The following is a 26241-nucleotide window of genomic DNA, read 5'->3' as shown; positions in this document are numbered from 1 at the left end:
AGTGGATCTTAAACAAAGACCATCCAAACAATGAAAAATAGAATAAATCAATAGAAAGCACAAAATTTTTGAACTGTCTAAGACAGATCTGATTATTTGTTGTAGGAAAATGATTTTAGGTCTCCGATCAGAGTAACACGTCCAAAGGCTGATGCTAAAAGCTTTATTAATGTCTTCCTTCTTTCATCATGAGTTGTAATTCACTGAGACAGACACTCCGATTATTTTCTCAAGTAAGATCAAGTTGGGGTATTCCACTGCTTTTATGAGCACTCATCCGATCACAGGAGGCACCCAGGTCAACCTAAAGCCTTCTCGGTGGCCTCGGTGTCATTGGTATGAGATCTGATTAGCTAATGCAACTAACTGTCTGCCGTTGCTCACTTAAAGCTCAGGTGAGCCTGCTGTGGGCTGATGGGAGACTTTCTTTAAGATGTGAAAAGCAAAGCAAAATGGGTATTGTCTTTTATTATTTTATTTGCCGAAGATGTTGAAATCCTAAATGCTAAAGGTTTAACATGTTTCACAGACACCCCCCTCTGTTCAAGGAAAGGTTGTTTATGTGTTTAGGTTCTACATTCTACAAGAAACAGATATTGAAATACATAGAGTGATGATATAAATCTGATTGAAAATCTGTCAATCTCCGCCAGTGTAATTATAATTGGCCTGCAAGATCCTATCAAATGTGTATTAGAGCCGACCTGCACTATATACTGTACCTCTAATACTACAAACCCCACAATGCTTTGCTAGTATGTTTGCGCCCAGTCGAAACCGGCAAGCGCTCCTTTTTTCTGTTGACAGTCATAGACAACCATCCACTAAATCTTCAGAGTGAAGCAAGCTGAGCTTGATTCTATCTGTTTCTTCTGCACTTTTTCTACTGCAAGGCATGGTCTGTTAATAGTTGAAGTGTTGGATTTTACTGAGTGACATTATTTTTGGTTCTTTTGTTGTTGACTTTGAAATAGATTTACTTTACAAAAAAGAACTTTAAAAGATACGGAGAGTGACATACTTTATTGATTTATTTAAATAAGAAAAGAATACCACTGATGTGTCTTCTATTTCAAATTTAATTTCCCATGTGTTTGTAATATCCAGCTTTGGTTGTTCCAGATTCTGTGTTTAAGGAAAACTAAAGTTTGTTTCCATATGTTAAACAATACATATCAGTGGCTGTTAAAATTTTGATAAATCTTGAGTTTGGCCCTTGACTTTACTTCACTGCTTGATTTTGGGCCACTGTGAATTGGAGTTTGACACCCCTGGGCTGGGCGATATACATTTTTCTTATGTCACATTATGTTATTTTTATATCAGTCGATAACGATATATACAGGATCATGATATAATCCAATAACTATATTGATCAAATGTGAACACTCTGCTCAAACGAGAAATGTGTCATAATCAGCAGATGTTTAGATTGAAATATTTCTTTTCTATCACTATAGAAAGTCTGAGACTGAACGTACTTGGTGGCTCTGCTTCAGGTGATACAAAAGGTTGGCATTATTTCCAGTTTTAGAAAGAACATGCCTTCTGCACAATTTGCAGTGCACATTACTCTGTTTTTTGTCGGATTTGAATAACTGTAAAACCTCCACACAGGGGCCAAAATGGAATTTTTGAATCACCAGCCAAGTTGGCCGGTAGATTAAAAAGAATCTACCGGCCAAACATTTTTAAATTATAACACTATTTTGAACAGAAATATTTCCTACCCTCTGATTTTTTTTTTTTTTGAGAAAATGAAATTGCATAAAAGTAATTTATGAATGAAATTAATGCATCTTTATTGTCGTCTACTGGTAACTGTAAAATCAAATTCAAACAAGCTGAGAAAACAAGGACAGGTTTAATAGAGATGGCCTAAATCTGCCTCCAGGTGATGACATTTTATATTAAATCATAACAAAAACAGACTGAAAACAGTATTTTTTATTATTATTACATATCATTAACATTGACGTTACCTACCTACCTTGATGTTTGCATTTATGCTACATTTTCTTTGTTCTTGTTTTTTTATTTTATTTCATTCTAAGTCTTTTTTTTCCCTCTGCTGTCAGTTGCTATGGTGACAAACAAATTTCCCACATGTGGGATCAATAAAGTATTTCTGATTCTGATTCTGATCATAGCTGTAGTGCTCTCATGAGGGAGCGGGGATTCAGCACATCTGACAGGTCACAGTCTTTGGTAGACGTAACACCGGCTCTGTAATGCTCCAAATGTTAAAATGTAAAAAAAAGAAAAAAGTGACCAGTCCCACTGTTGAGTAGAGAAGAAGTCTGGTACACGATACAATATGTATCGCGATGGCTCTCAAGTGTCACTCGTTCTCATCTGGAGCCCACAACAACGCACCACATTCAGCGTTTCTATAGGGGAATGGCAGCAACGTGGCACAGAGTTTTGGTTGAGTACCCATCCCAAGAAAAAACTAAGTAGTGCATAACAGCAAAAACTGCAAGACTGACTGAACATTTAGTATTTAACACAAGCTGATTCTAATGAAAACTTGTTGTTTTGGTGTAGAGCTGCTCAAAGAGGCTCAGTGTGTTGTGCTGCCAAATAGCGGTCCTTGGTTTAAGTGGAATAAAAAAAGAATCAGAAGCTGAAGGATGCTCATAAATAACTAAATAGACTGTGTGACCCCATATAAATCGATACAAGAATCACCAAATAAATATACCTGGATACATTGCTGAATCAGTTTTCCCTTCACAGCTACTGTTTAGGCAGAGGTTAACCTTAAGAGGTTTTGGGTAGGGTTTCAAAGTTTGGGGTGTTGTTGGAAATCTGTGTAAATTTTGAATTGGACTAAATGACAACTTTCCAGTCTTAACCCTTGTGCTATCTTAGATGACCCCACCCTTACATTGACGTGTTCTCCCTACCATGACAAAGATGGATAAAGGTGGAAAGATTTCATGTAATCCATGGACACCAGTGAAGATCACAAATCATTGAAGAAAAAAGGTTCAGAGCACTGTCTAGTGGGTCTAGATGACCCAACTCCCAATGTTAAAGTGCCCAGGATAGCACAAGGGTTAAATGGTACAAGGTAACCAATTGAAACTTAGTATAGCTAGATGTAAAGGTTTATTGTGGGTAAGTTATACTGGCAACAAGCTGTCTAGACAATTTATTTTTCAATTTCTCGAAACATTTTGATTAAGGATGTTGGATTTATTTCTTTTCCAAACAAGAATAAGTAAATCCTTGCTACAGTAGCCCACATTGGACCTCCTAAGCTCCCAATCATTTGAAAATAATTTCCAAAGACCATCCAAAGTTCAATGGCGTTCTCAAAGCACCAGACAAACGAAGTTTCAACTGAATATCATCCACAGTAATTTCACATTTCCTCACTCATTGAGAGCAGGAGGCAAATTTCCCTCTTGCTGGTTGATTTTAATGTGCTCCCCCAGGGAGCAGCTCTCTCTCAGCCTGTAATCAGGGCTGGTGCATGTGGCGTGGGGCGCTGGCACACAAAACTTTGGTACACAGCTTGCTCAGCAGATCTCACTGCTCCTGGAGCTCGCCGGGCTTCTGGGATCAAAGACCCCACGGTGCTGGAGGAAAATAAAAGCAAGCCAATTACTCTAAATAGCTTTAACGTGTAAAAGGTGGAGGAAAAGAAAGATTGAAAAAAAAAAGATTTTTGACCAGCTTGCTTGCCTTTTTTGGTGTTTATCTCTCATTCTCCGTCTGAACAGGTTTGCCAATTCTTATTCAACTCCCAAACTCTCAGCCGTGTTGCGAGCAGCTGTCTAAATCCCGCCTGTAACGATGGCTTCTCGTCTATCCAGCACGATGCGGGGATTTATCAGGCCACAGAGCTGAGGAATTTGGACGAATCAGATATGTGTGAACACGCCTCCGTCTCCGACAAGATATTTTTTTTTGTTACGTTTGTTTGTGTGTCTTCCCACATTTTTAAAATGCTTTTTCTCCTTTATTCCAAACCACGTTCAGTTTCCCATTATCATTCTCCGGGGAAAGCTGTATATGAGATCTGGACTCGTTCCACACAGGAAGTACCCGCCAGCTCCAAGAAACCAAAACCCATAGACTTTTTATTTAAAAATAAACAGCAAATACTCAATCACTATATTTGTCAGCGTTACCATTCTTGCTCGGATACCTTTTTTCTTTGTAAACATATTCTTGCTTAATCAAAATTTTTACGTGTTTTTTTGTATAAACTGGCCATTCAGATGCCTCCATAGAAGTACCACATTTTTCAGAGTACAAGTCACGTTATTCTGTAAAGTTTGAGTCACTTATGTGTTACGACAAATAGCAACAACCACTAGAGGGCACTGTAGGTGTGTTTATCAGTATTTGCTACTGACAGCAACACAGAAGAAGAAGCCGCTCAGTCGTCTGCCGCCCTTGGCGGAATTGTTCCAAAGCGACACAGAGGATGAAGAATTTAGCAGATTTGGTGACTTGAAGCGGGTAACGAGTGTAGTTGACTTGTTAGCATGTTTGTTTTTCTACAGTTATCTGAATAACTGTTCATGTGTTGCACTAGTATACTCGATTTTTTCTGTGATTCACAAAGTGTAATTAGCATCAGTGTGTGACGGTATTCATGATATTATTGTTATCTATACCGTTGTTATGATTTGCATTTAAAAAATATGTCCGTCCTTGCATGCACTTTTTTGGTTGCTCCCTCTTATAGTCCAAGGATTATGGTATGTGGTCTCATGTCGAACAATTCAGACACTCAGATTTCATGTAATCCGCTTTCAAGTGGAAAGGGGCTGGGACTTCCAACAAGGTTATTCCTGATTGGGGACAGTGGTTGCCATAGAACTGTTGAATCAGACCAACTTTGACCAATCACTGCTTACTGCAGCTGGTTCGGGGATGTGCACAAAAATTTAGAGGGGCAGGGGCTCAAAGTCAAAGTAAAAAAAAAAAAAAAAGAAAAAGAAAAAACAGAGGGCACTAGGGTTGGTGCACAAGCACCCCTAGGGCCCTATAAGTGAACATGCCTGGTCTGCTTCCAACATGGCGGCATCCGTATTAAGGGGCAAAAAACGCCACCTGAATTGGCCTGAATTGGCCTTTCATTCATTTTCTATTGGTGTCGTCACACTCACTCGATCCAGTTCTCACAAACAGTCAGTGGGCGGGACAGGCGGGACGGACTGCTGTTCTCCAACATCCCTGCCAGCTTTGCAGCTTCTAGCTTCCCATTTTCACTTACAACAAAAGCCTCACATGCATCCAATTTCCTACAAATCAATTTCTTTGCTGTCAGCCATTAAGATGGCCAGGCCCTTTTATCAATAACATGAAAAAAGGATTTTTGATTGAGACGGAAAGATTTGCCGTTTCAATTGTCTTATTTGTCTGTAGCTGTTTCCCATTTTCAGCTTCCATTATTGCGAATAAATTAAATCTCAGCTAAATGAAATGAAGAATGATCCGGACTTGCTCTTGTTAATTAAAAAGCCATCATTCCTGGACTCCGTATTGGAAAACACAGACTCAGGAGAGCAGTTTCAATGAACCGCTGATGTCGTCGGTCTTTATTTTTGTGTTAGTCCCGGACTGACACAGTATGACAGAGCTAGTCCTGAAACACACACACATAGTGGAGTGTGTTCTTTGTTTTTTTGGCATCTTCTGCTCTGCGCCTCTCCACTGGGCTGTGAGGATCCTAACCTCCCTCCACAGCCCCAGACCTCCATTACATCCAGACAAATGGCTCAAGTTGGCTGATGGCCTCCCCCAGGAGAGCGAAAGGGGACGACGAGGTTAACGCCGCTCACGTGGTAGCTGCTAGCAGCAGGCAGACGAAGGGCGGACGAACCAGCGAGCAACAGGCTGCAAAGCGCCGCTGCTCAGTGGACCTGGGAAAGAAAAAGTCACAGCTCCTGGGGATGGAGAAATGGAGGAGGGAGACTGGAGAGGGAGTGTTGCTCACAAAAACAGTCACTTGTTTTCACACCGGGGGCATGAACTGGAGATTTGTGGCTCGCTGTTCGCTTTCTGCCTCCCCACTGTCTGCGGCTCATTTAATGTTCAGACAACCCAAGTGAGATAAAACAAAAAATACAGTGACATTTGAAGAAATTCAAGCTCAGTTTAAAACCCGGGAATTTGGATAAGCCTTTCTTTTTATGAAGGTTTGCTTTTAAAACATGCTAATTAGGTTTGTTAATATGACAGAGATATTAAACTACCATATTTGGTTGAGTATAAGTTGCATAGTTTTTTTTGCATAGTTTGGCTGGAGGTGTGATTATCCCTTGTGCTATCCTAGGCACTTTAACATTAGGAGTTGGGTCATCTAGACCCACTAGACAGTGAGGTTAACCTTTTTTCTTCAATGATTTGTGATCTTCACTGGTGTCCCTTGATTACATGAAATCTTCTTCACCTTTATCCATCTTTGTCATGGTAGGGAGAACACGTCAAGTTAAGGGTGAGGTCATAGGATAGCACAAGGGTTACATGTTTTTTTTTAAATAAATATAACCTCCCATATTTGTCATTTATCAGTTGTTTCCCATTAACAACCACTAGAGGGAACTGTAGGCGAGTATCAATATTTGCTATTGATAGCAATGCAGAAAAAGACGTCCTGTCCAAAAGAAGCATGAGGGAGAATCTGATTGTTTTCCTTCTAAACTTTAGGATATTTTTCTTCTTTGCATTAACACTTTATTAGCCTTGTTTTTATTTTGTCCGTCCTCAGACTAATGCGGGACAGCAAGTCATCAAACTGGATCACAGAAAGGTGGAAGTAGCGCTGAAAGTGTCATCATCCCGATGCAGATCCTGCAGTAGATGGTGAACCTCACCGTAGACAAATAAAATAGACTGAACAATCTTAGAAGCCCAGACATGGAGACGCATTTTCCGATTTCTACAGCTCTTCAAAAAATAAATGAACCTGATCTTTCAAGCTAAAGACTTTGGACATTAGCTCCTCCCACACGCATCGAATATATGAAGACATTAATGGACAAGCGTCCAACAGTGAATTTGATGCATGTCCAAAGAGAGACGTCCAACGCGAATTTGACATTTGAATCGCATTTGGTGTGCACAGAGCAAAACGCCAGACTTGGTCAATTTGATCAGAAGCGTTACTCTTATGTCCAAAAGGTGTGACTTTTTGATTTATCCTTCCTTATTATTATTTTTGGCTGCTGCGACTTATACTCAAGATCGACTTATGGTCCAAAAATTGGGTATGTTTTGTCGTTTTTTTGTGTGTTTTTGTAATGAAAATCAAGAGGGCTGCATGGTTGTGTAGTGGTTAGCGCTCTGGCCCTGACAGCGAAAAGGTTCAAACTCCAAATGGGACCTTTCTGTGTTTGCATTTGCGTTTTTTTTTTTCAGGGACTCCAGTTTCCTCCCACAGACCAAAAAAAACGCTTCTTTTTTTTTTGTTTTGGTGTCTCCAAATTACCCCTAGTTGTGCATGTGAGTGTGAGGCCCTGCAACCGACTGGCGACCTGTCTAGAGTCCACACCTATCTTTGCCCAACAGTAGCTGGGATAGGCTCCAGCAACCCTGTGACTCCAGAAGGGAATCGGGGGGTTCTGAAGGTGGAATTTAAATGAACAGCTTGTTTCTTGGAGACTGAAATAAATTCTTCAATATTTTAGCAGCTTTGAAATGCTTCCAAACCAGAACTGACTCTTTCTAATAAAGCATAAAAGATCTATGCTGACGGTGTCGCCTGCATACAAAGCTGGGCTGTACAAGTGAAAGTGACTGCACATGAAAGCACTTCACTAAATGAAGACGCAAGTTGTTTCTTGGTAAAACAAAAAGAAAATGATGTCTTACATATCTTTGTGTCATCGTGATTGATTAGGAATGACCTGTTGGCATCCCCAAGAAACCTAGTTTTTGAATAAAATATCAATAAAAAGACCTTTAAAGTCTCCCTCCAATAAAAATCAGATGTTTTGAGTTTTTGACATGTGCTTGTTCTGTTTTTCTTATGAAAGAGAACAAATGTAATAATAAAAAGCATTCAGCTTTGAGTATTTCTCCTTTTACATAGCTGTCAGCCAAACTGTCACAAATAAGCTCAGTTTGAATTGTTATGATGTCACAACGGCCCAAGAGCTCATTACTAAAAGCTCCCCGATCTGCTCCGTCCAACTGCACAAGCTCAGGTGTGGGAAAAGAGAAGATGACACATTGCTGCAATGCCCGCCTGTATTTTAACTGCGTCTAAGGCTAGATTTTTTTGTTGGCAACAAAATAAACTAAAAGGCCCAAATGTGTTCTCCCCATTTGTGTTCTTGCTCTGATCGAGTGATCGAGTTTGAAGGCTTGCTGTCCCGCATTAACCAGAGAAGGTAAACATAAAACAATAATAAAATCATTATTATTATTGCTTCGATGAATATAGGGAAAATATCATAGTTCAGGAGGCCTGAGCAGGCTGGCTCCCCATCCCGCAGTGGGTCTCCACCAGCTTGGTTCCTTTCCAGATTGCAATTGCTCCATGGGCCCTGTGACAAACTGTCCAGGGCGTAGCTGCCTTCGCCCAACAGTACCTGAGAGGGCGCTTCTGCCAGACCTTTGCCCTGCACACTTTGCTCAAATGATGGACTGACGGAGAGTGTGGAAAAGAATTGAAGAAATGAGTGCAGCCAGGTTGGAATGGGTTGAGAAAAGTGTCAAGTGTGATAGAAAAGCTTCAGCTCAAATGAAAGGAAAGCTGTAGAAAACTGTGGTGAGAGCAGCCATGTGGTTTGGCGCTGAGGAAAAGACAGGAAGCAAAACTGGAGGTGGCAGAGGTGAAGATGCTGAGGTTCTCTTTGGGAGTGACCAGGATGCATTGGATCAGGAATGAAGACATCAGAGGGACGGCACACATTAGAGGTTTTGGAGATAAAGTTAGAGAGGCCAGACTGAGTTGGTTCGGACATTTCCAAAGGAGAGAAACTATTGGTAGAAGGATGCTAAGTCTACAGCTGCCAGGTAAGAGGTCTAGAGAAAGACCAAAAAAGAGGTTTATGGATGCAGTGAGCAAAGACATGAAGGTAGCTGCTGTTAGAGGAGATGATGCAGAAGACAGGGTTAGATAGAGGAAGCTGATTCGCTGTGGCGACCCCGAAGGGAAAAGCTGAGAGCAGAAGAAGAAGAAGGCGCTCCAGATAATAGTGCGGATTGAGGTTTTTTTGAAAAAAATTAAGCCTTTTAACCCTTGTGCCATCTTGTGGGGTCCAGATGACCCCACTCCCAACATTAGCGCGCCTCATCTGGACCCCACAAGACAGGTATCGGCTTGTTCACCTCACTGTCTTGTGGGGTCATCTGGATCCTCTCCACCTTTATCCACCTTTGTCATGGTAGGGAGAACAAGTCAATGTAAATGTGGGGTCATCTGGACCCCACAAGATAGCGCAAGGGTTAAGTGCGCCTTTTAGTGCGGAAAATACGGTCTTTACAATTTTATTTCTTTTCTTTTCTTTATCTTGTCATCTGCTTTCAGAGGCTGCAAGGAAACATGGAGGAAGGGCCATACGCCGTCTTCCATGACTAATGTGGAATCTATAGCAAACTGACAGGAGCCCAGCATCACAGGCCGAGGCCATTAATTGATCAGCAGCTCTAGCAGATTACTCAAGTGAACTGCATCGTGCGTGCGTGTCAGGGATGTCCACCCACCGACTCCTCCAGGTCAGGCTCCTCTGTCCTCTGTTTTAACAGACGTCTCTACACGGTTGCATTGGTGTAACACAGATAAATCCATGTCAAAGTGCCGATAGAAAGTTTCTTGGTGAAAAACAGTAAGTACTGCTTGTAGAGTGGGCTGTCAGACACGCGTGAAGTGGAAAGAAGGCAGATTCTACCGCTGTATTCCAACACAAGTTCAGCTTCTCACTAGCAGCCCTGCAATTCCCGCTAAATGTGTTTACTGACGGATGCTCTGATTATACACCACATTAAATCTCCAAAATAACACAACAAATCACGCCGGCGGAATAGGCTGCTGCGCGCATCTCTATTCAGTAAGGGAAGAATAATGACATTTAGCTCTAAATAAGTTATCTCGCTCTTTGCAATCCTGCTTTTCATCACAAAAGTGGGAGGGACTTGCTGAACCACTGCAGGTCAATTATCAACTTCCATTAGAAGAGCGGCGTCGCAGGGAAGCAAAAAACAACAAATCTGAAAAGTTTGTTGGGAGCACTGTCATAGACAACAGAGGAGTTTTTGTGTGTGTGTGTGTGTGTGTGTGTGTGTGCCAATACCAGCAGCTGCACAGGCCACATGGCAGAGCGCAGGCAGCCACCGCGCTACAGTAAGCTGCCGCCTTGCCAGGGGCAAGCAGGCAGCTTGGAAGCAGAAATAAAGTATTCATTACATTTCTGCCCGGCTGCTATTGCCCATTCTGCATTTAGTCGGTAAACTCTAGCCTCATGGTTATCTGTGAAAAGTTCATGAAACGTCTTTCATTCATTCATGTCAACAGAGAGTGTGCTGTGAAAAGGTCTACAAAAGGGCATTTATCACAAAGTGGGGCAGATCGTCAAAAGTGGTGCATTCAGACCCATCAGATATTTTACACTCCCTCAGTGGACTTTCATCAAGGTTTAACCCCGGAGAAACACCAAAACGCTTGAGGCCATGTTTCAGGAAACAAGGATCTTCTTTGGCTTGTTAAATATTAGTCCTTGGTGGGACAGTGGGAAACAGTTTTCATCAAAAAGACTTTGGAAACAGTGCTACTATAGAAAAAAAAACTAATAAAAACAGCAACACAACACTTAATGACCAACTCTAATGAAAGTTGTGTTTTTGGTGTTTTTAACATGTTTTTTGTGGCATTTCTCTCATGATAGAGGACATATATAAAGAAAATTTAGCCTAAAATTGCACTTTGAGTATTTCTTTAACCCTTGTGCTATCTTGGATGACCCCACCCTTACAATGACGTGTTATTCCTACCATGACAAAGGTGGAAAGATTTCATGTAATCCATGGACACCAGTGAAGTTCACAAATCATCGAAGAAAAAAGGTTCAGAGCACTGTCTAGTGGGTGTAAATGACCCAACTCCCAATGTTAAAGTGCCTAGGATAGCACAAGGGTTAATCAAATTCTTGTGAACCAGGAGCAGATGAAAAAATGTCATATTTGTGACAGAAAGTACGCCCCCCTGTTCAGTTCCATTTTCGATCTATCGACTCGTAGATGACAAGATCCTTGTCCATCTTTGTTTTCCTTGTCTGAGCTTGCATCTGGCTCAGAACTGTACAGCTGAATAGCTCCAAAATTGCTCGCCATTTTTGTTGCACGGGTAATGTTATGTTGAGGGTGTGAGGCACTGTAAACAGAGAGCTCTCAGCAATTGGTAGGGGAAACTGGGGCGGGGTTCCTCCGCGTCAATGGTCCCAAAATTTCAGAAATGTATTCCTAAATGAACTCCTGCCACTCTGCAGAAACTATGTCATAGAAAACCATGCATTTTTTTTTATTTGGGTTAAAAACTGCATAATCCTATTAAAAAGACCACTGGAAATACTTTGAAAGTAGATCAAAAGATGATCAGTGTTGGAATTAATAAAGTAGTAGTGGTTTGGGCACTACTTCTTTTTCAAGCTTTTCTTTTAGCCACATACCTTCCTGTTTCAGCACTTTTAATATGCTTAGCATTGCTTTCATCTTTGTTTCTTTCCAGTATCCCTGCTTCTGTACATCATTGCTGTAGCTCTAATTATCTCTGCCTGATTTTGTGATACTGAATCTGACCAGACTCTCCTTTCTGTCCACCGGATCTGCCTCTCCCGTTTGGATACTACCTGCTGGATTTCTGGATTTGAACCTTGGATAAGGGTTTTGGGTTATCAGACTTGATTTTTCTTCACCCCCATACTGGACACTATGTCCACCTTCCATCAATGGATTCTATACATTTATCCTCCTAACGTCCTCCACAGTTAGCTGGCTGATCCTCTGGTGTGGACATACCCCCCTGAGCCTGTCTGTTATTGACCTCCTGTCTGCTCAGAGCTCCTTGTTGAGCATTTCTCACCACCACCTGAAGTCGTTCCTTAATCTGAGCCCAAAGTTCCCCCAAAAATCCAAATTTAAGTTTAATTCAATAACGGATTTTAGAATTGGGTTCCATTGTTTATTCAGTGAGCTTGTACTCACCTGTGTAACTGCAGTAGACATGTTTATCAACCAGAGTAAACCAGTTTATTAGTCCTTTTACATATTCCCTAACCCGAAATACAGCAATTATTTGCCCTCTTTATATTGAGTAAGAGTTTGGGGGGTACTTGGTTGGGTAATGAATGTCAAACTTTTCATTTCTTCTGGTTTGCTTTCACACTGTACCTTAAAATTAAACTGAATTACTAGTCCAGTAGCTCTAATTAGAGCTTTTAATTCTTCACTAAACCAACGTTACCAATCAGACATTACCGAGGAGACATTACCTTTTCTTTCTTTAATTATTTTTTTAGTTACTTATTTCAGTTCAATAAATAGTCCATCTGAATCCACACTTAAATAAGATAGACTTAAATATTCAGACAGGACACATTCGGTTCTCTTAAATCAGGGGTGTCAAACTCCAGGCCTCGAAGGCCGAAATCCTGCTGGTTTTTTAGAAATCCTGCCTCAACTGCTGTTGATAACCTGGATCAGGTGTGTTTGGCCAATAAGTAGCTTCAATGGCAGGTTGGTTAGAAAACTTGCAGAACACTGGCCCTTAAGGCCTGGAGCTTGACACCTGTGTTTTAAAGTGAACCAGAGTTCGTTTAATCCGGAACAATTCTTCAGTCTGACTACACTCAGGCAGAACTGATCCGAGACCTGGAACTGCTGTCAGACCCAACTTTCGGGGTGGACTCAGTTCAGTTCCAATCTTAGCGGAACAAATGGACCAAAGCGGCCACCGTAGCCGGTGGTCACATGACCTAAACACATTAGGAATGAAGCAACGGATGAGCGCGGACAAATAAAAAGCAGCGGTCGTCGTTTTATCAACGAGGAGAAAAAGGGTCCAACTCCTTACTTGTTACGTTTATTTTAACACAGCTTAAAACTCGCTTTACATGCGTTTCTGTGTCTCGTTATGCGGCACGCGCCCAACAGGTATTAAAGTTTGAATAAACTGAAAAAGGCAGACCTTCCACCATTTCTGCCTCTAGTTGCTTTGTCCGTAATTCCTGACCAATGAGTGAAGAGGTCTTTAGTCACATTTTGTCTGGAACAGGTAAGTCCCTTTGACGGCATTCTGAATACAGACCAATCGCAAGGTTCAGAGCTCAATCTGGACCAAAATAGGCAGACTGGATTCCGAACACCGTCTGAATACACCCATAAAGTTTGAATAAAACTATCCTAACAAGGATTGCAAACCTTGAGACTACCATTGTTATTCTTTTTTGCACTTGTTGCTTTGCCTCGCCCATCTTGAGTCACTTGTTTTGCTTTGGCTTTGGTTTGAAACAGAAATGTCAGATTGAAAGGCATTCTGAATACAGACCAAGTGGAAGGTTCCGGACCAAATTAAGCGGACTCGGTCCGAACTGACAGACTTTTCCAGTCTGGATATACTGTTAGTATGGATCAAAGACAAAAAAAAAAAAATAACATGAGCAAACCAACGATGAAGTGGACAAAAGTGCTTTGTATGAAAGTGATCAAATGACCATGGAGTTTAGAAGCAAATCCTCTTTATTTAAACTTAATCTACTATAGTATTGCACCTGGAAACAGCAACATTAACGCAACAAAAACATTTTAAATATAATACTGAAAAAATAAGAGTAAAGGTGTCACAGAGACTTTGATGGAAAATCTGACAGGAGTACTCTCCTAATGACCTTCTGCTTGTTGATGCTGTTTATCCAAGGCTGCATTTAGCATAAACTTCCATCATACCGTTTTTCCTCCTCTCCCTTTTTTATTTTTTATTTTACAACCCCTTCCATTTTCCTCTCCGCCTGAGGTTTGATTAAACAGAGCACAGGGACAAGCAAGAAGGAGGACCCCTGAGCAGCTGGCAAATTAAAGTTATGGCACCTGAGGAGGCACAAAGGGGAAAACTGTGAAGGTAACAAAAACTGGATTGTGTTCGACGGTGAAATTTGTCTCCATTGTGTTGGTTTAGAAAGAAAAAGAAACAACATTTCTTTTTTTAAATCCCTATCTCCACTCTTAGTTTTTCTGCTCTTTAAAGAGGTTTAAGGACAGAATATGGAGAGACAAAATAACCAGGATTGACCCCTGGAGAACACCTGTGTGTGGGGAGATTCTGTCAAAGTCGCAATGGTGTGATGCAGCACTCCCTAAATCCCCCCATGAGTGAGACTTCGACGCCTCTACAGACTGAACGCTACTGGCTTGAATCAAATTCAATTAAACGATTTCCAATAAATAGGGCTGCCTGTTATCTGTGCTCCTCATTTGCATAGATTGACCTTGTCTGCGTTGTATTTCAATTGCCTCCACTGGCGGGTAGCTTTAGAAGCGAAATGTTCTGCTGGAAAAAACACAGGAGATTTGCCAGTTCGCATTTCATTTAATGTCAAAAATCCCTTAAAAGAAGTTGAAAGAAAGAAAAAAACAAGTGCCTAACTGCTATCTTGTGGGGCCCAGATGACCCCACCCTTACATTGACGTGTTCTCCCTACCATGACAAAGGTGGATAAAGGTGGAGAGGATTTCATGTGATCCACAGACACAAGTGAAGATCACAAATCATTGAAGAAAAAAGGTTCTTGTGGGCTCCAGATGACCCCACTCCCAGCGTTAACGTTGGGAGTGGGGTCATCTGGATCCAGATGAGTCTCGCACCAGAGAGATGAGTCTGGACCAGGTCATATGACATATGTCAGTCTCCCTTTGATCTGTGCCAGTTTGTTTGGTTGTGCCGTAGCTGTAGCTGTAGCCGTAGCCGTAGCCCAACAACCAACCTGGTTTGCAACACGTAAAGAAACAGACAGACGTTTTAACGGATCATCGTGTGCTTTGACATCAGTAAACACCAACAGAATTAATCCATGTATGAGGTTCTCTGGATTTAAGGAGCACTGTGGTTTTTGTGGGCCTCATAGTGCGGAAAATACAGTGAGAAAAAAAATAATAATTATGAAGAGTAGTTAAGTATAAACTGAACAAAGAAAAAAAAAGATAAAAAGAGTAAGTAAAAAAAACAGAATTTATTAAGAATTCAAATTTTTGAAAGCCTTTGCATAGTTTAAAAATTCCAATTCTAAATCCTTCTTTGTTCATATCCCCCTCTTTTTACATTTTTTTAACTTATTGATTACTATTAAACAAATTTGGTTCATTCCACAATGTAGTTTTATCTTGATGCGAGACTAAAGAAGCTCTTACCACGTTCATAACAAAATTTGAAGAGCAAAATTTTAAAAGTGATTGAGATAAAAAGGATGAGCGCTGCTGAAAATTTCTGAGTAACAGATCTAGATCATCTCAAGAGCTCAAAGTAACATAAAACCCTTTGTTTTCATCAGATGTCTTCAGCTGTTTGGATAAAACCCCAAAAGCTCTGGTCCATCACTATTCCCTTCTTTTGTGGTTGCATGTTTTTTTTTTCTTTTTTTTCAGCCACATCCACTTCTCCATGCTGTCAGACTCACTCCATTTCCAATTCCTTTGCCAGCTGTTAGTTTCAAAGATCTCCAGGTCTGTGTTGCGAGAGTTTATCAGGTCTTGCGCCCATACTTTCTGTCTGTCATCCTGCCTTTTCAGACTCCCCATCTCGACCTCATCCTTCTTTATCTAGATTGTCTCAGTCTGTAAACTCAACTCCAACGCCACCAGCATGCAGAATCCAAGGCTTTCTGTTTGCTTTCTATTGTCAGGCTTACAGTTCATTGAAAGAATTCAGAGCCACAGAAATCGACAACAGGCAATGGTTTTCAAACCAAATCTGTTTCCACAATAGATTTTCTTCTTTTCTAAAGATTTAAAAACAAAAGAAAATCCTCTAGCGTCGGAAAAATTGCATTTTATTTACAGCAGCACCAAAGAAAAGCAGTTTTTTTATTAATTTGAAAAATACAATCTTGTTCTGCTTGTAAACTAAATGTTTCAAGTTTGAAAATCTTTCAAATTTAGATTTTTAAAGAAAAATTGACCTTTTAGAACAAACCAATCCTTTTGTAAAGGGATGTATATCAATAAATCAGCTTGTTTTGCCCTAATTGTCATTTTTTATACAGAAATACAAATTTTTATTGACAGAAAAGGCAAAACAAAGAGACAGATGAGCCAAAAGCCAACATCAGTCTCGTCCTCCAATCCTTCCAGAATGCTCAGGCCCTCGTCTCATTGTTATTCTAGGTCAGGTTACAATTACTGATGAGGAGGAGCTGATAAAGAAGATTTAGTCTGGGGACAAGGTCACCTGCCACAGTGAAGAAATGCAGATGTGATGAGATGTGGATTAAAGACTCTGACACACCCACAAGCAGGTGAACAGTCAGAGGGGTTTCTCCCCATAAAATAAAAGGGCAAAGGTTGGGAAAAAACAAATGCGATCACACTACATATCTATGAAAAAAAGAACTCTAAAATAGCTCTGTGCCACACGAAATGTCTCTTTGACCTTAAACAATGACCTCTTACTGTTGCTTCCACTTACTGCCCGACCTAAAAGCTTCTTTCCGTTTTATCGTTGATCATCAGACTTTAACTCGCAGCCAATTTTTTTCCCCTTTAGTAATGACCTTCACAAAGGTTTAGTTAGTGCTGTTAGATGCAGAGATTCTCTGTAGACACACTATCAGAGATTCTCCCGGTATGGTTGTTTCCAGCGCTTCTTCCGTCTCTCAATGACCCCGATTCACGACTTGCTGTCCAGCAGGGTAACAATAAAAATAATGAAAATGTTACCATTGTCTCATAAACGATCACATTCTCCTCCATGTTGGTTTTGACTCCACCTTCTGATCTAAACGTCTCGGGCCAAAGCTGAGTGCCTGATTGGTTGGCTCGTCTTCTTCGTTACTGTTCTGGTTTTTGAACTCTGGGCCTGCAGCAACGACCAAAATTCACCGTGACACCCAAAATGTGCTGCTGCATCTGTACACTAATTTAAATTAAATAAAACTGGATGCTCCTGACACACCTTTGGAAAAAAGTATTTTTCTGACCAACAATCTATTATTTTACAGTTTAAAGCAAAAAGCAAAAATAAATAAATAAAATAAACCAATAGAAAGATAAAAAAAGTCACTAGCTATGAGTTTATAGAAAGGTCTAAGCACTTCAGAAGAAGATAGTGGTTTGGATCCTTTGTGTGCCTGCACAGGTTTTCTCTGGACACACAGGGTCCCCCCACAGTCCAAAATGATGTTTCATCGGCTGAGAAGTGTCAGAAGTCAGAGCTCTGTGTCTCCCTCCGGTCACCAGCGGGAACCATCTCCAGAGTTCTGGAGACTGAACTGAGCTGATCTCAGGGCCAAGTATTGTTTGTGCTGCTCTGCCTTCATTGCCAAGCGGTATATCTGGATCTGATCTTCTGTCTTATGACCCTAACTCATTTTGCCTGCCGCCTGCCCCGACCCTCGCCTGGATCCTGATCACCCTGTCTCTCCTCTTATGATGGTATGCCTGTTATCGACCCCTGCCTGCCTGACCCTGATTCAGCTTTGTGGACTTTTAGCTAAGCTGATAAACCTGCTGTATTTGGATCCAGCCGTCTGCCTGGTCTTGTTCCTTAGGAGTAAGTGTGTGTGCGTGTGTGGCCCTTCAGTTGACTCAGGGTCCGGGGTGTACCCCACCCGGGCCCTACAATAGCTGTCACACTGCACAGGACAACTCGGGAATGGAAGATGGATGGACAACGATTTGCTATGAATATTTAGAAGCAGGAAGATTCATGGGCAAACAAGTAAACTGGATTTTCATTTTGGAGTCAGCCTTTCTGTTCTCGCCCTTTTATTTAAAAAGAAAAAAAAATAGAATGAAAGTGCAAAAAGCAAAATTCCATTTGAGGCTGCCAGCAAATATTGCTCTCTAACTTTATTGTGCACCGAGTATGCAGAGTGAATGTCAGCACAGCCAACAGGCAATCGGTCACAGCTGACCTCAGTCTGCAGCCTGCAAGGTATAGGCCAAACAGAAGAGGGGAATATGAAAAAAAAAATCATGTTTTGAAAAAGCTGACACTAAAGTATTTGGTTCTGCAAAACCAATCTGAACTGGAAACAGGAAGAGCAAAAACTAAAGAAGGAAGTGGAAGGAGTGGAGATGGGGCCAGGTGAACAAACTTACATTCGGCTGGTGGGTGGAATCTTGTGTCCGTCTTTGTACCAGGTGACTTGTGGTTGAGGGAAGCTGCGGATCCGTGGCGCGGGAACCACGGCGCCTTCCCCCTGAGAGACCGACTGATTGCGCTCGCCCTCCTCAAAACTACCCATGACTACAAAAAAGAAAAGAAAAATTCATTATTTTTTCTGAGCTTTTCAGTTTCTGGGATGGACAGCAGACATGTTACCATGGATACCACATGCATCAAGAACGGTATAAAGGAAATAGTGACTCAAAAGACACACAGGGATTTGAAATTAACCCCTTTATACAGTAATCCTCCACAGTTAGAGCGTTCCATCTTGATCAGACGTCTGTATTGCCAAACATAGTAGATGACCAGCTCCAGTCATGTGAACAGCCTCGGAGGTAAAACAGCACACGACGTATTACACAGTAGTATTATTTATTTAGCAAAAAACTGCTGCAAAATGCAAAGGCAGTCTGTGAAATACTAAGACTGTTCCATTATTCAAGAGCTTCTGGAAGCACCTTAAGCAGAATACGTTGACTAATAGTCATGAGGAAGAATTTTACTCTTCATAAAATCATTGTTCAAAGGTATTCGTGTGTAAAGCTCCTCCTACTTTTATGATCTATCAACTCCAACAAACAAATGGTTAGTTTGACCATGTATGTCTTTTTTTGCCTCTGAAACACTTAATACATGAAATTCTTGAATAACAACTATGTAAATGCTTGCCCCCATACCATGATCCCACCACCTCTGTACTTGACAGTCTCTTTGATGGTTTTTATTTATTTATTGGGTTTGGTACTTGCAGAATCTGCTTGAAGAATCCTCTTTGTATGATAAGTCAGATGTTGCCCCCTTTTGAACCTGTTTATGCAAATCTGTTATGGGGCTTAATTAAATGTTTCAAAATCTACAAACAAAACCAAAACACATGTTGACGATATCCAATGAAAATTTTGAAATTATCATGGGATGGCCACACGACCAACAGCTTAGCTTCCATTTTTTTGCAGATTGAAATTTGGCGGTTTTTATGTCTTCCCACAATATAGGAAAAAGGCTATTTTTGACTGAGCTGAATTTGACACAAAAGCCACCAGGTGAAGTCTACAACCCCAACCTAAGTTTCATTTACCTTTGCGCTCGGTCAAAAGCTGCCATTTAAAATCTAACGAAAACTTTAGTACCAGCTACAAATTTAAACTCCTCCTAGGGATTGCTTGCGCTCTATTGCCTCTAAACTCGCCGAGCATCATCGGGAAGCAACTTGGGAAAAAATGTCGGAATTAGAAGTTAGTATTAACGTGGCGTGCTAGCAAAAGCGTTGCACATCTTTTACCGGAATATAGTGAAAATTTAACACAAGAATCGTCGGTTCAAGTTGAGCGAAAGGATGTAAGATACAATACAAAAATATTAAGAATGTGGGCGTGGCTGACAAAAAACCTCGGTTGCTAAGAAAATACAAAACTCTACTTTTGCCAGTTTTTGTAAAAATTACATTGACCCATTTGTCACCCCCAGGTGACCAAAACATCAAATCGTTGCTACGGAGATAAAACCAACAGAAAACCTCCATTTTAAAAAATTACTTTGTTTTTTGTAATGTGCAACTCCGACCTGGGTTGCTGCAGAAGAGGGGTCCTTGTTTGTAGAGGTTAAACACAAAAAAAAACCATGCAGTTTGTCGGCCCATTTTTCATTGCTCATTCTTTCCTTAGTCTTATTTCAAATCTGACATGATTATTTAACTAAACTTTCTTCCGCTTCTCTAAAAAAAAGTGATCACAGCCTTTGACTTATAAGAAAAGATTCCACAGTTCATGAATCATTACACAAAGCGCTCAGCTAAGTTCGGCACATTAGAAAATCATGTTGCTCTGGGAACCTGGAGTTTTGGATGTTGGAGATGTTCTGTACAGATGGCGATCTTCTTTTTCCTCTACTGTGCTTTCTTTCAGAGAGAATAAAAAATAAGAAAAAAAAAAAAAAAAAAAAGGTAATCTGGCTTTGCGCCGCAGTTGTGGTGCTTAGCTAAAATGGAAATCTGGAAAGTGTGCAAATCCTCCCGACTTTGATCCGCAGCTACGGTGATGCTGCTGCCTCCTTCCATTCCTTACCTAATCTCTAATGCCTCGGCATGTTTCCTTTCTCAGAGGTGTGTCTCTGCAATCCTAATTGTGTCGCCTCAATGGAACAGATCCCCAAAAGATCTATCCATGGATTTCTGTCTTCCTTTCCTCGCGTACTCTCTCATTTATTTCCTCTTTTTCAAACATTGTTTTTTCTAAAGGCGTCCTAAATTCTTCATGAGCGAGTGATGAAGAGAATTGTAAAGGATTGAGGGAATCTGAATGACAGTGGGGTGCCCCCAAAAATACAACAAACAAATAGAAAAGCTGTGGCGTAAGACAACAGACAAAGACAAGGGAATTGAGAGGTGAAAAACAACTAAGAGAAGCGGTGATGTAAAGAGCAAAGGAGGAGGGAAGGGATGCAAAAGGAAGCAGTTTGCAACACGGTCATCCAGTTTTACCCATGCTATGCTCCTTCCCACCTCTTTTGATATTGTGCCTGACTGACTACATTTTATTAAGGGTAAAAAAAAAAGGAAAATTGTTTTAATCTCCTGCAGATTTTGTGCATTTGCCCCTGACAGAGAAATGATCCGTTTAGAATTTTAATAATGCGAGAGACTAAAATAAACCAAAGCAAAAAAAAATCTGGAAAAATTGCTTTTTAGGGAACCAGTCATTAAGAAAACAACCAGCGTTTCTGTCAGCTCATGAAAGCACAAGTCACAGGTCCATTTGAAACAGGCCTGGAAACGTTGGATCTGAAAACATTTTTTGCTTGAGGTCCAAACTTGCTGTCTTTAAAGATCCTGCTTGTAAGAAAATACTGAAACATGGAGGTAAAAACAAAATGCTTTAAAGATTGTGTTTTTGGTGTTTTTTAATTTTTTTCCGATAGCATTTTTCTCTTGGCGAAGAAAAATATTCGAAAATTAAGCATTTCAGCGTATTTCTCTTATTCCGATTGTTTTGAACCGTTGTTTGAAATGTTGATTGAAAATGATAGTTTTGATGTCGAAAATACAAGGGGCAAGCAGCATAAGAGACACACACAGACAGGTGACAGGTTGTAGGGGCGGAGCAACCAGTCAGACCGGCATTTCTAATGCCGCTCTGCAGAAACTGTGTCCACGAAAAGGACACAGGTTTTTTAACTTTGACAAAAACGGTAAAATCACACTGGGACTTTAAGATAATTGCACTAATGTGCCAATGCAAAAAGCTTGGAGGGAAAAACAGAGCTGCGCCTTATCCCTTATGCTATCCTAGGCACTTTAACATTGGTAGTTTGGTCATCTAGACCAGTGTTTTTCAACCAGTGTGCCGCGGCACACTAGTGTGCCGTGGGAGATGGTCAAGTGCGCCGTGGAGAAATTGCCCTCATTAACTGATCTAAAAATATTTTCCATCTCCAGGATATCAGCTCTGTGTTCATCCAAACAGGCCCTGATAAAACACTGAGTAGTTAGGAATATAAAAGATCTTAAAATTACTTTTTGTTTGTGTTTATTTAATTCTATTAAAGACATTTTGATAAGAATCACGGTACCGCGTTTTAGCTGCAGCTATAACTGTGTAAGGAAAAGTCCCGCCCCTTTAACTGTCTTCGCCAATCATTCTTGAAGACTTAATCACATGTCATCAGTCTGACCAATCAGAGGTGGTTAAAGTCTTCACTTCCTTGTTCTTAATTCTGCTGATAAAGTCGCTCAGTTCTAACAAAAATACCAGCTAAAGCTCGTCTTTAGCTGGTGGTTCATCTCTTAGAACAAAACAGCCGCCACTTCCTGCTTTTTCTGCCACAATTATCACAAAAATCCACGTGAGATTTCGCGGGGGGGGGGTTTGGATGCTGGTGTGCCGTGGGATTTTTGTCAGGGTTAAAGTGTGCCGTGGCTCAAAAAAGGTTGAAAAACACTGATCTAAGATAGCACATGGGTTAAATCTTTGAAGCTTTGAAGTTGACATTTGGTAAGTTAAACTCTCAGCACCCTCTACAGGTTTTAAGCTGCATGGACCTTCTGGGATCTTAACCCTTGTGCTATCCTGCGGGGTCCAGATGACCCGATCCTTACATTGACGTCTTATCCCTGCCATGACAAAGGTGGATTAAGGTGAAGAGGATTTCATGTAATCAATGAACAGCAGTGAAGATCACAAATCATTGAAGAAAAAAGGTTCAGCAAACTGGCTTTGGGGTCTAGATCAGTGTTTTTCAACCTTTTTTGAGCCACGGCACACTTTAACCCTGACAAAAATCCCACGGCACACCAGCATCCAAACCCCCCCCCCGCGAAATCTCACGTGGATTTTTGTGATAATTGTGGCAGAAAAAGCAGGAAGTGGCGGCTGTTTTGTTCTAAGAGATGAACCACCAGCTAAAGACGAGCTTTAGCTGGTATTTTTGTTAGAACTGAGCGACTTTATCAGCAGAATTAAGAACAAGGAAGTGAAGACTTTAACCACTTCTGATTGGTCAGACGGATGACATGTGATTAAGCCTTTTAAGAATGATTGGCGGAGACAGTTAAAGGGGCAGGACTTTTCCTTACACAGTTATAGCTGCAGCTAAATCGCGGTACCGTGATTCTTATCAAAATGTCTTTAATAGAATTAAATAAACAAAAAGAAAAAGTCATTTTAAGATCTTTTATATTCCTAACTACTCAGTGTTTTATCAGGGCCTTTTTGGATGAACACAGAGCTGAAATCCTGGAGATGGAAAATGTTTTTAGATCAGTGAATGAGGGCAATTTCTCCACGGCGCACTTGACCATCTCCCGCGGCACACTGGTTGAAAAACACTGTCTTAGATGCCCTCACCCTTACATTGACGTGTTCTCCCTACCATGACAAAGGTGGATAAAGGTGGAAACATTTCATGTAATCCATGGACACCAGTGAAGATCACAAATCATTGAAGAAAAAAGGTTCAGCGCACTGTCTAGTGGGTCTAGATGACCCAACTCCCAATGTTAAAGTGTCTAGGATAGCCCAAGGGTTAAGGGTGCACGAACCTGCTCGAGATGTTTGCAAAGCTGACATCTATTCCACAAGACGTGTGGCCCAACTGATTTTCAACCAGAGCTTTACCCTCAAAAAAGAAAGATAATCCTAATCCTAAATCCTAATCAGTATACAACCTTTTTAGGCATCTTTTGCAATTCTATCCCTTATTTCTCAGTGAAGTCATACCACATCTTTGTCATGGGGGCAAAAATAGAAAAATAAACTGGAGATCAAAGATTTTTTATCATCATTACAGAATCAAATTCACTCAATTTTCTCTGGAATGGAGCAGACCTGCTGTCTGGAAGGACAGTAAATGGGAGAAGGGAGAGTTTTCACAGGGCTGGATTTGATGCCGCATCTTTCCGGACCCCCCTCTGTTTTGTCTCTGAGATCTCGTTACCAAGATGAGGGAGCTGAATGGCCCCGAAACCAACAGGGAAAATTTGCAGGAAAAAAAACGGCGCATCCGAGAGCCATTTCCGCCAGGAGCGACAGATGTTGTTGACAAAAGAGATGGAACAGCAATACGGGCCGGCCGTACCGCAACAGAGGAAAGTTAAAAAAGAATTTGTGGCGACAATATCAATCTAATGAGAATGCTGAGTGGAACAGCTGTCTGGGATGATAACACTTTGAATGAGATGTGTGTAGATCTTTCACCCTGGCGGCATCTGTCCGCTGAGTTTTTTTCAAAGGGACCAAATGAAGGTAGGGCTTACTATGCGTGCAACTAGATACGTGTTTCTGTGTCTGTAGATCCTTTACTTCCATTCAGATTCCCCCACATCCTGTGTTCATATACTTACAGGCCACTTGGACTTCTGTTCGCCTTTGTAAAAGGGCGCCCACTCGATTCCTCACAATGCAGCGGTAGAAGCCAGCATGGGACCGATCCAACGAAGGGATTAGGTACCTTTCATTAGTACAGAGACACACAGGACAAAAAAAAAAGATAATTATAAACCCATAAATCCCAATAAACTCATTAAAAATGCTGAAATAAGGTAGAAAAAAAAAGACCCATTAAACACTCAAACCATCTAAAGACGTACAAGGGCAGAGAGGACAGCGGAGCTTAGCTCTTGTTTATTTCAATGATGATGAAGCTCAAGAGGCTAAACTAGCTACCATAGTCAAGCTCTCCCTTGAGGAAATACACACTTATGCTGACAGCCAATCCTTGTGTTTCCATGTCTTGTATGCAAACACACACACAAGAGCAAGAATCCCCAGGGAGAAATGCTGCATGTCGCCGAGCGTTAAATCGCCATCTTGACCTTGATTTTGGAGCAGCACCTCGATGTCGCGTGTAGACACGCTACTGTTCTTCATAACGTTCTACCTTCACAACTGTCGGGGAAAAAAAGGTCAGAAGCAAGTTAAAAAAGTGTAGGAAGACTCCTCCTTTTTTTGTCTTTTTCTACTGTTGACTAGCATGTGTCTGCCACCTACAGTTGGAAGTGGCAAAGTGCGAAATCTCAAAGCGGTGCAAATCTTGTGATTTTGGCTCCAGGCTTTTTCTTCTACACCTCTATTTTAATACATCAAAGACTTGGTTTTGAATAATTTCAGCCAGTCACAAACCGCATTATTTATTTCTCCTCCATGAACTATTTTTAAACGGTTGGCACTTCCATGATTTCAAAGGGACACCATCGATACGTCACAACCTAATCCAAGTCCCTGATTGGTAAAAGTTTGACCTGGTTTAACTTTCATTGCACATTCAAAAGCCATGCATTTTTTTACGTAGAGCCCGAAAACAGTCGTGGAAACTGCATAGACTTCTTATTGGAAGGGGCTGCTTGAACGCGCGTTGCCGGGGGCGATGTGGACTTAGCTTCACACGAGAGACCAGAGCGCCTGCGAATGTCCTGCAGTTCAAGCAGCTGACCTTTGGGGGCAGTGTTGCTTGGAAGAGGAACAGTGATTACTAAGACAATAATAGGAAAAAAAAAAAAAATTGAGAAGATGACTTAATGCTAAGTCTTTTCTGGTCTTTAGTACGACACTTATGTTTACATGTAACTTTTGGGGGGGGTTCATACTTATTAGAACTTAAGACGGAGTATAAAGGCCACCAAAAAAAAAGTAAATATACAACTTTTTTCTTGTAAATGTATGACTTTTGAAGTCTTAAATATACGACTTTATTCACGTTATTTTACAGTTATGACTTTTTTCTCGTAAAGTCATTTTTTGTTTGTAAACTGGCCCTAAAACTCTGTCGATACAACTAATACAATATAATTATACATTATACAACTAATTGTTTTTTGTTTTGTTTTTTAACTTAAGGATTTTATTTTTGCTTTTTTTAAATGGTATTATTTATTTCTGTTATTTGATAGTTTACCACAATGTTGCTGAACCTTAGCAGGCAAACCAGAGTCCACTGGTTTGATTGGTTCTAGAGTTTAACAAACAAAGCAACTCTGTCCAAACATTTCAGTCCAATCTAATCCAAAAACATCTATGATGGACTTTAAAAGATACACACATAAAAGAAAATATACTTAAAAACACAAACAAAAATATCCAGCATGCAATCATTGAGAAAATACCAAAATAAATGAATAGAAATAATTGGGAACCCCCTTCTGATTAAAAACAAAGGTTAAATCGAAATATAAAATAAATAAATTCACTGTGGGCTGCACGTTGGCGCAGTGGTTGGCGCTCTTGCCTCACAGCAAGAAGGCCCCTGGTTCAAGTCCCGGCTGGGGGACATGAAAAACACTACATCAATGGGGGACCTTTCTGTGTGGAGTTTGCATGTTCTCCCCGTGCATGCGTGGGTTTTCTCTGGGATCTCCAGCTTCCTCCCACTGTCCAAAAACATGCTACATAGGTTGATTGGCATCTCTA

General features: G+C 40.8%; 1 protein-coding gene across 4 annotated transcripts in view; it reads right to left on the bottom strand.

The window, feature by feature from the left end:
- sdk2 (sidekick cell adhesion molecule 2) overlaps positions 1-26241 on the bottom strand; it is a 394471-nt gene that overhangs the window by 78132 nt on the left and 290098 nt on the right. For all 4 annotated transcript variants that reach the window (XM_023949203.1, XM_023949204.1, XM_023949201.1 and 1 more), the window contains exons 3-4: positions 24180-24286; positions 18274-18421 (exon numbers count right to left, since the gene is read on the bottom strand). In XM_023949203.1, the coding sequence (XP_023804971.1) occupies positions 18274-18421; positions 24180-24286 (255 nt within the window). The remainder of the gene's footprint in view (positions 1-18273; positions 18422-24179; positions 24287-26241) is intronic.

This window comes from Oryzias latipes, chromosome 19 (genome assembly GCF_002234675.1).
Source record: "Oryzias latipes chromosome 19, ASM223467v1".
Lineage (NCBI taxonomy): Eukaryota > Metazoa > Chordata > Actinopteri > Beloniformes > Adrianichthyidae > Oryzias > Oryzias latipes.
Note: the sequence above shows the minus strand (reverse complement) of the source record. Positions and strands in the feature narration are given on the sequence as shown.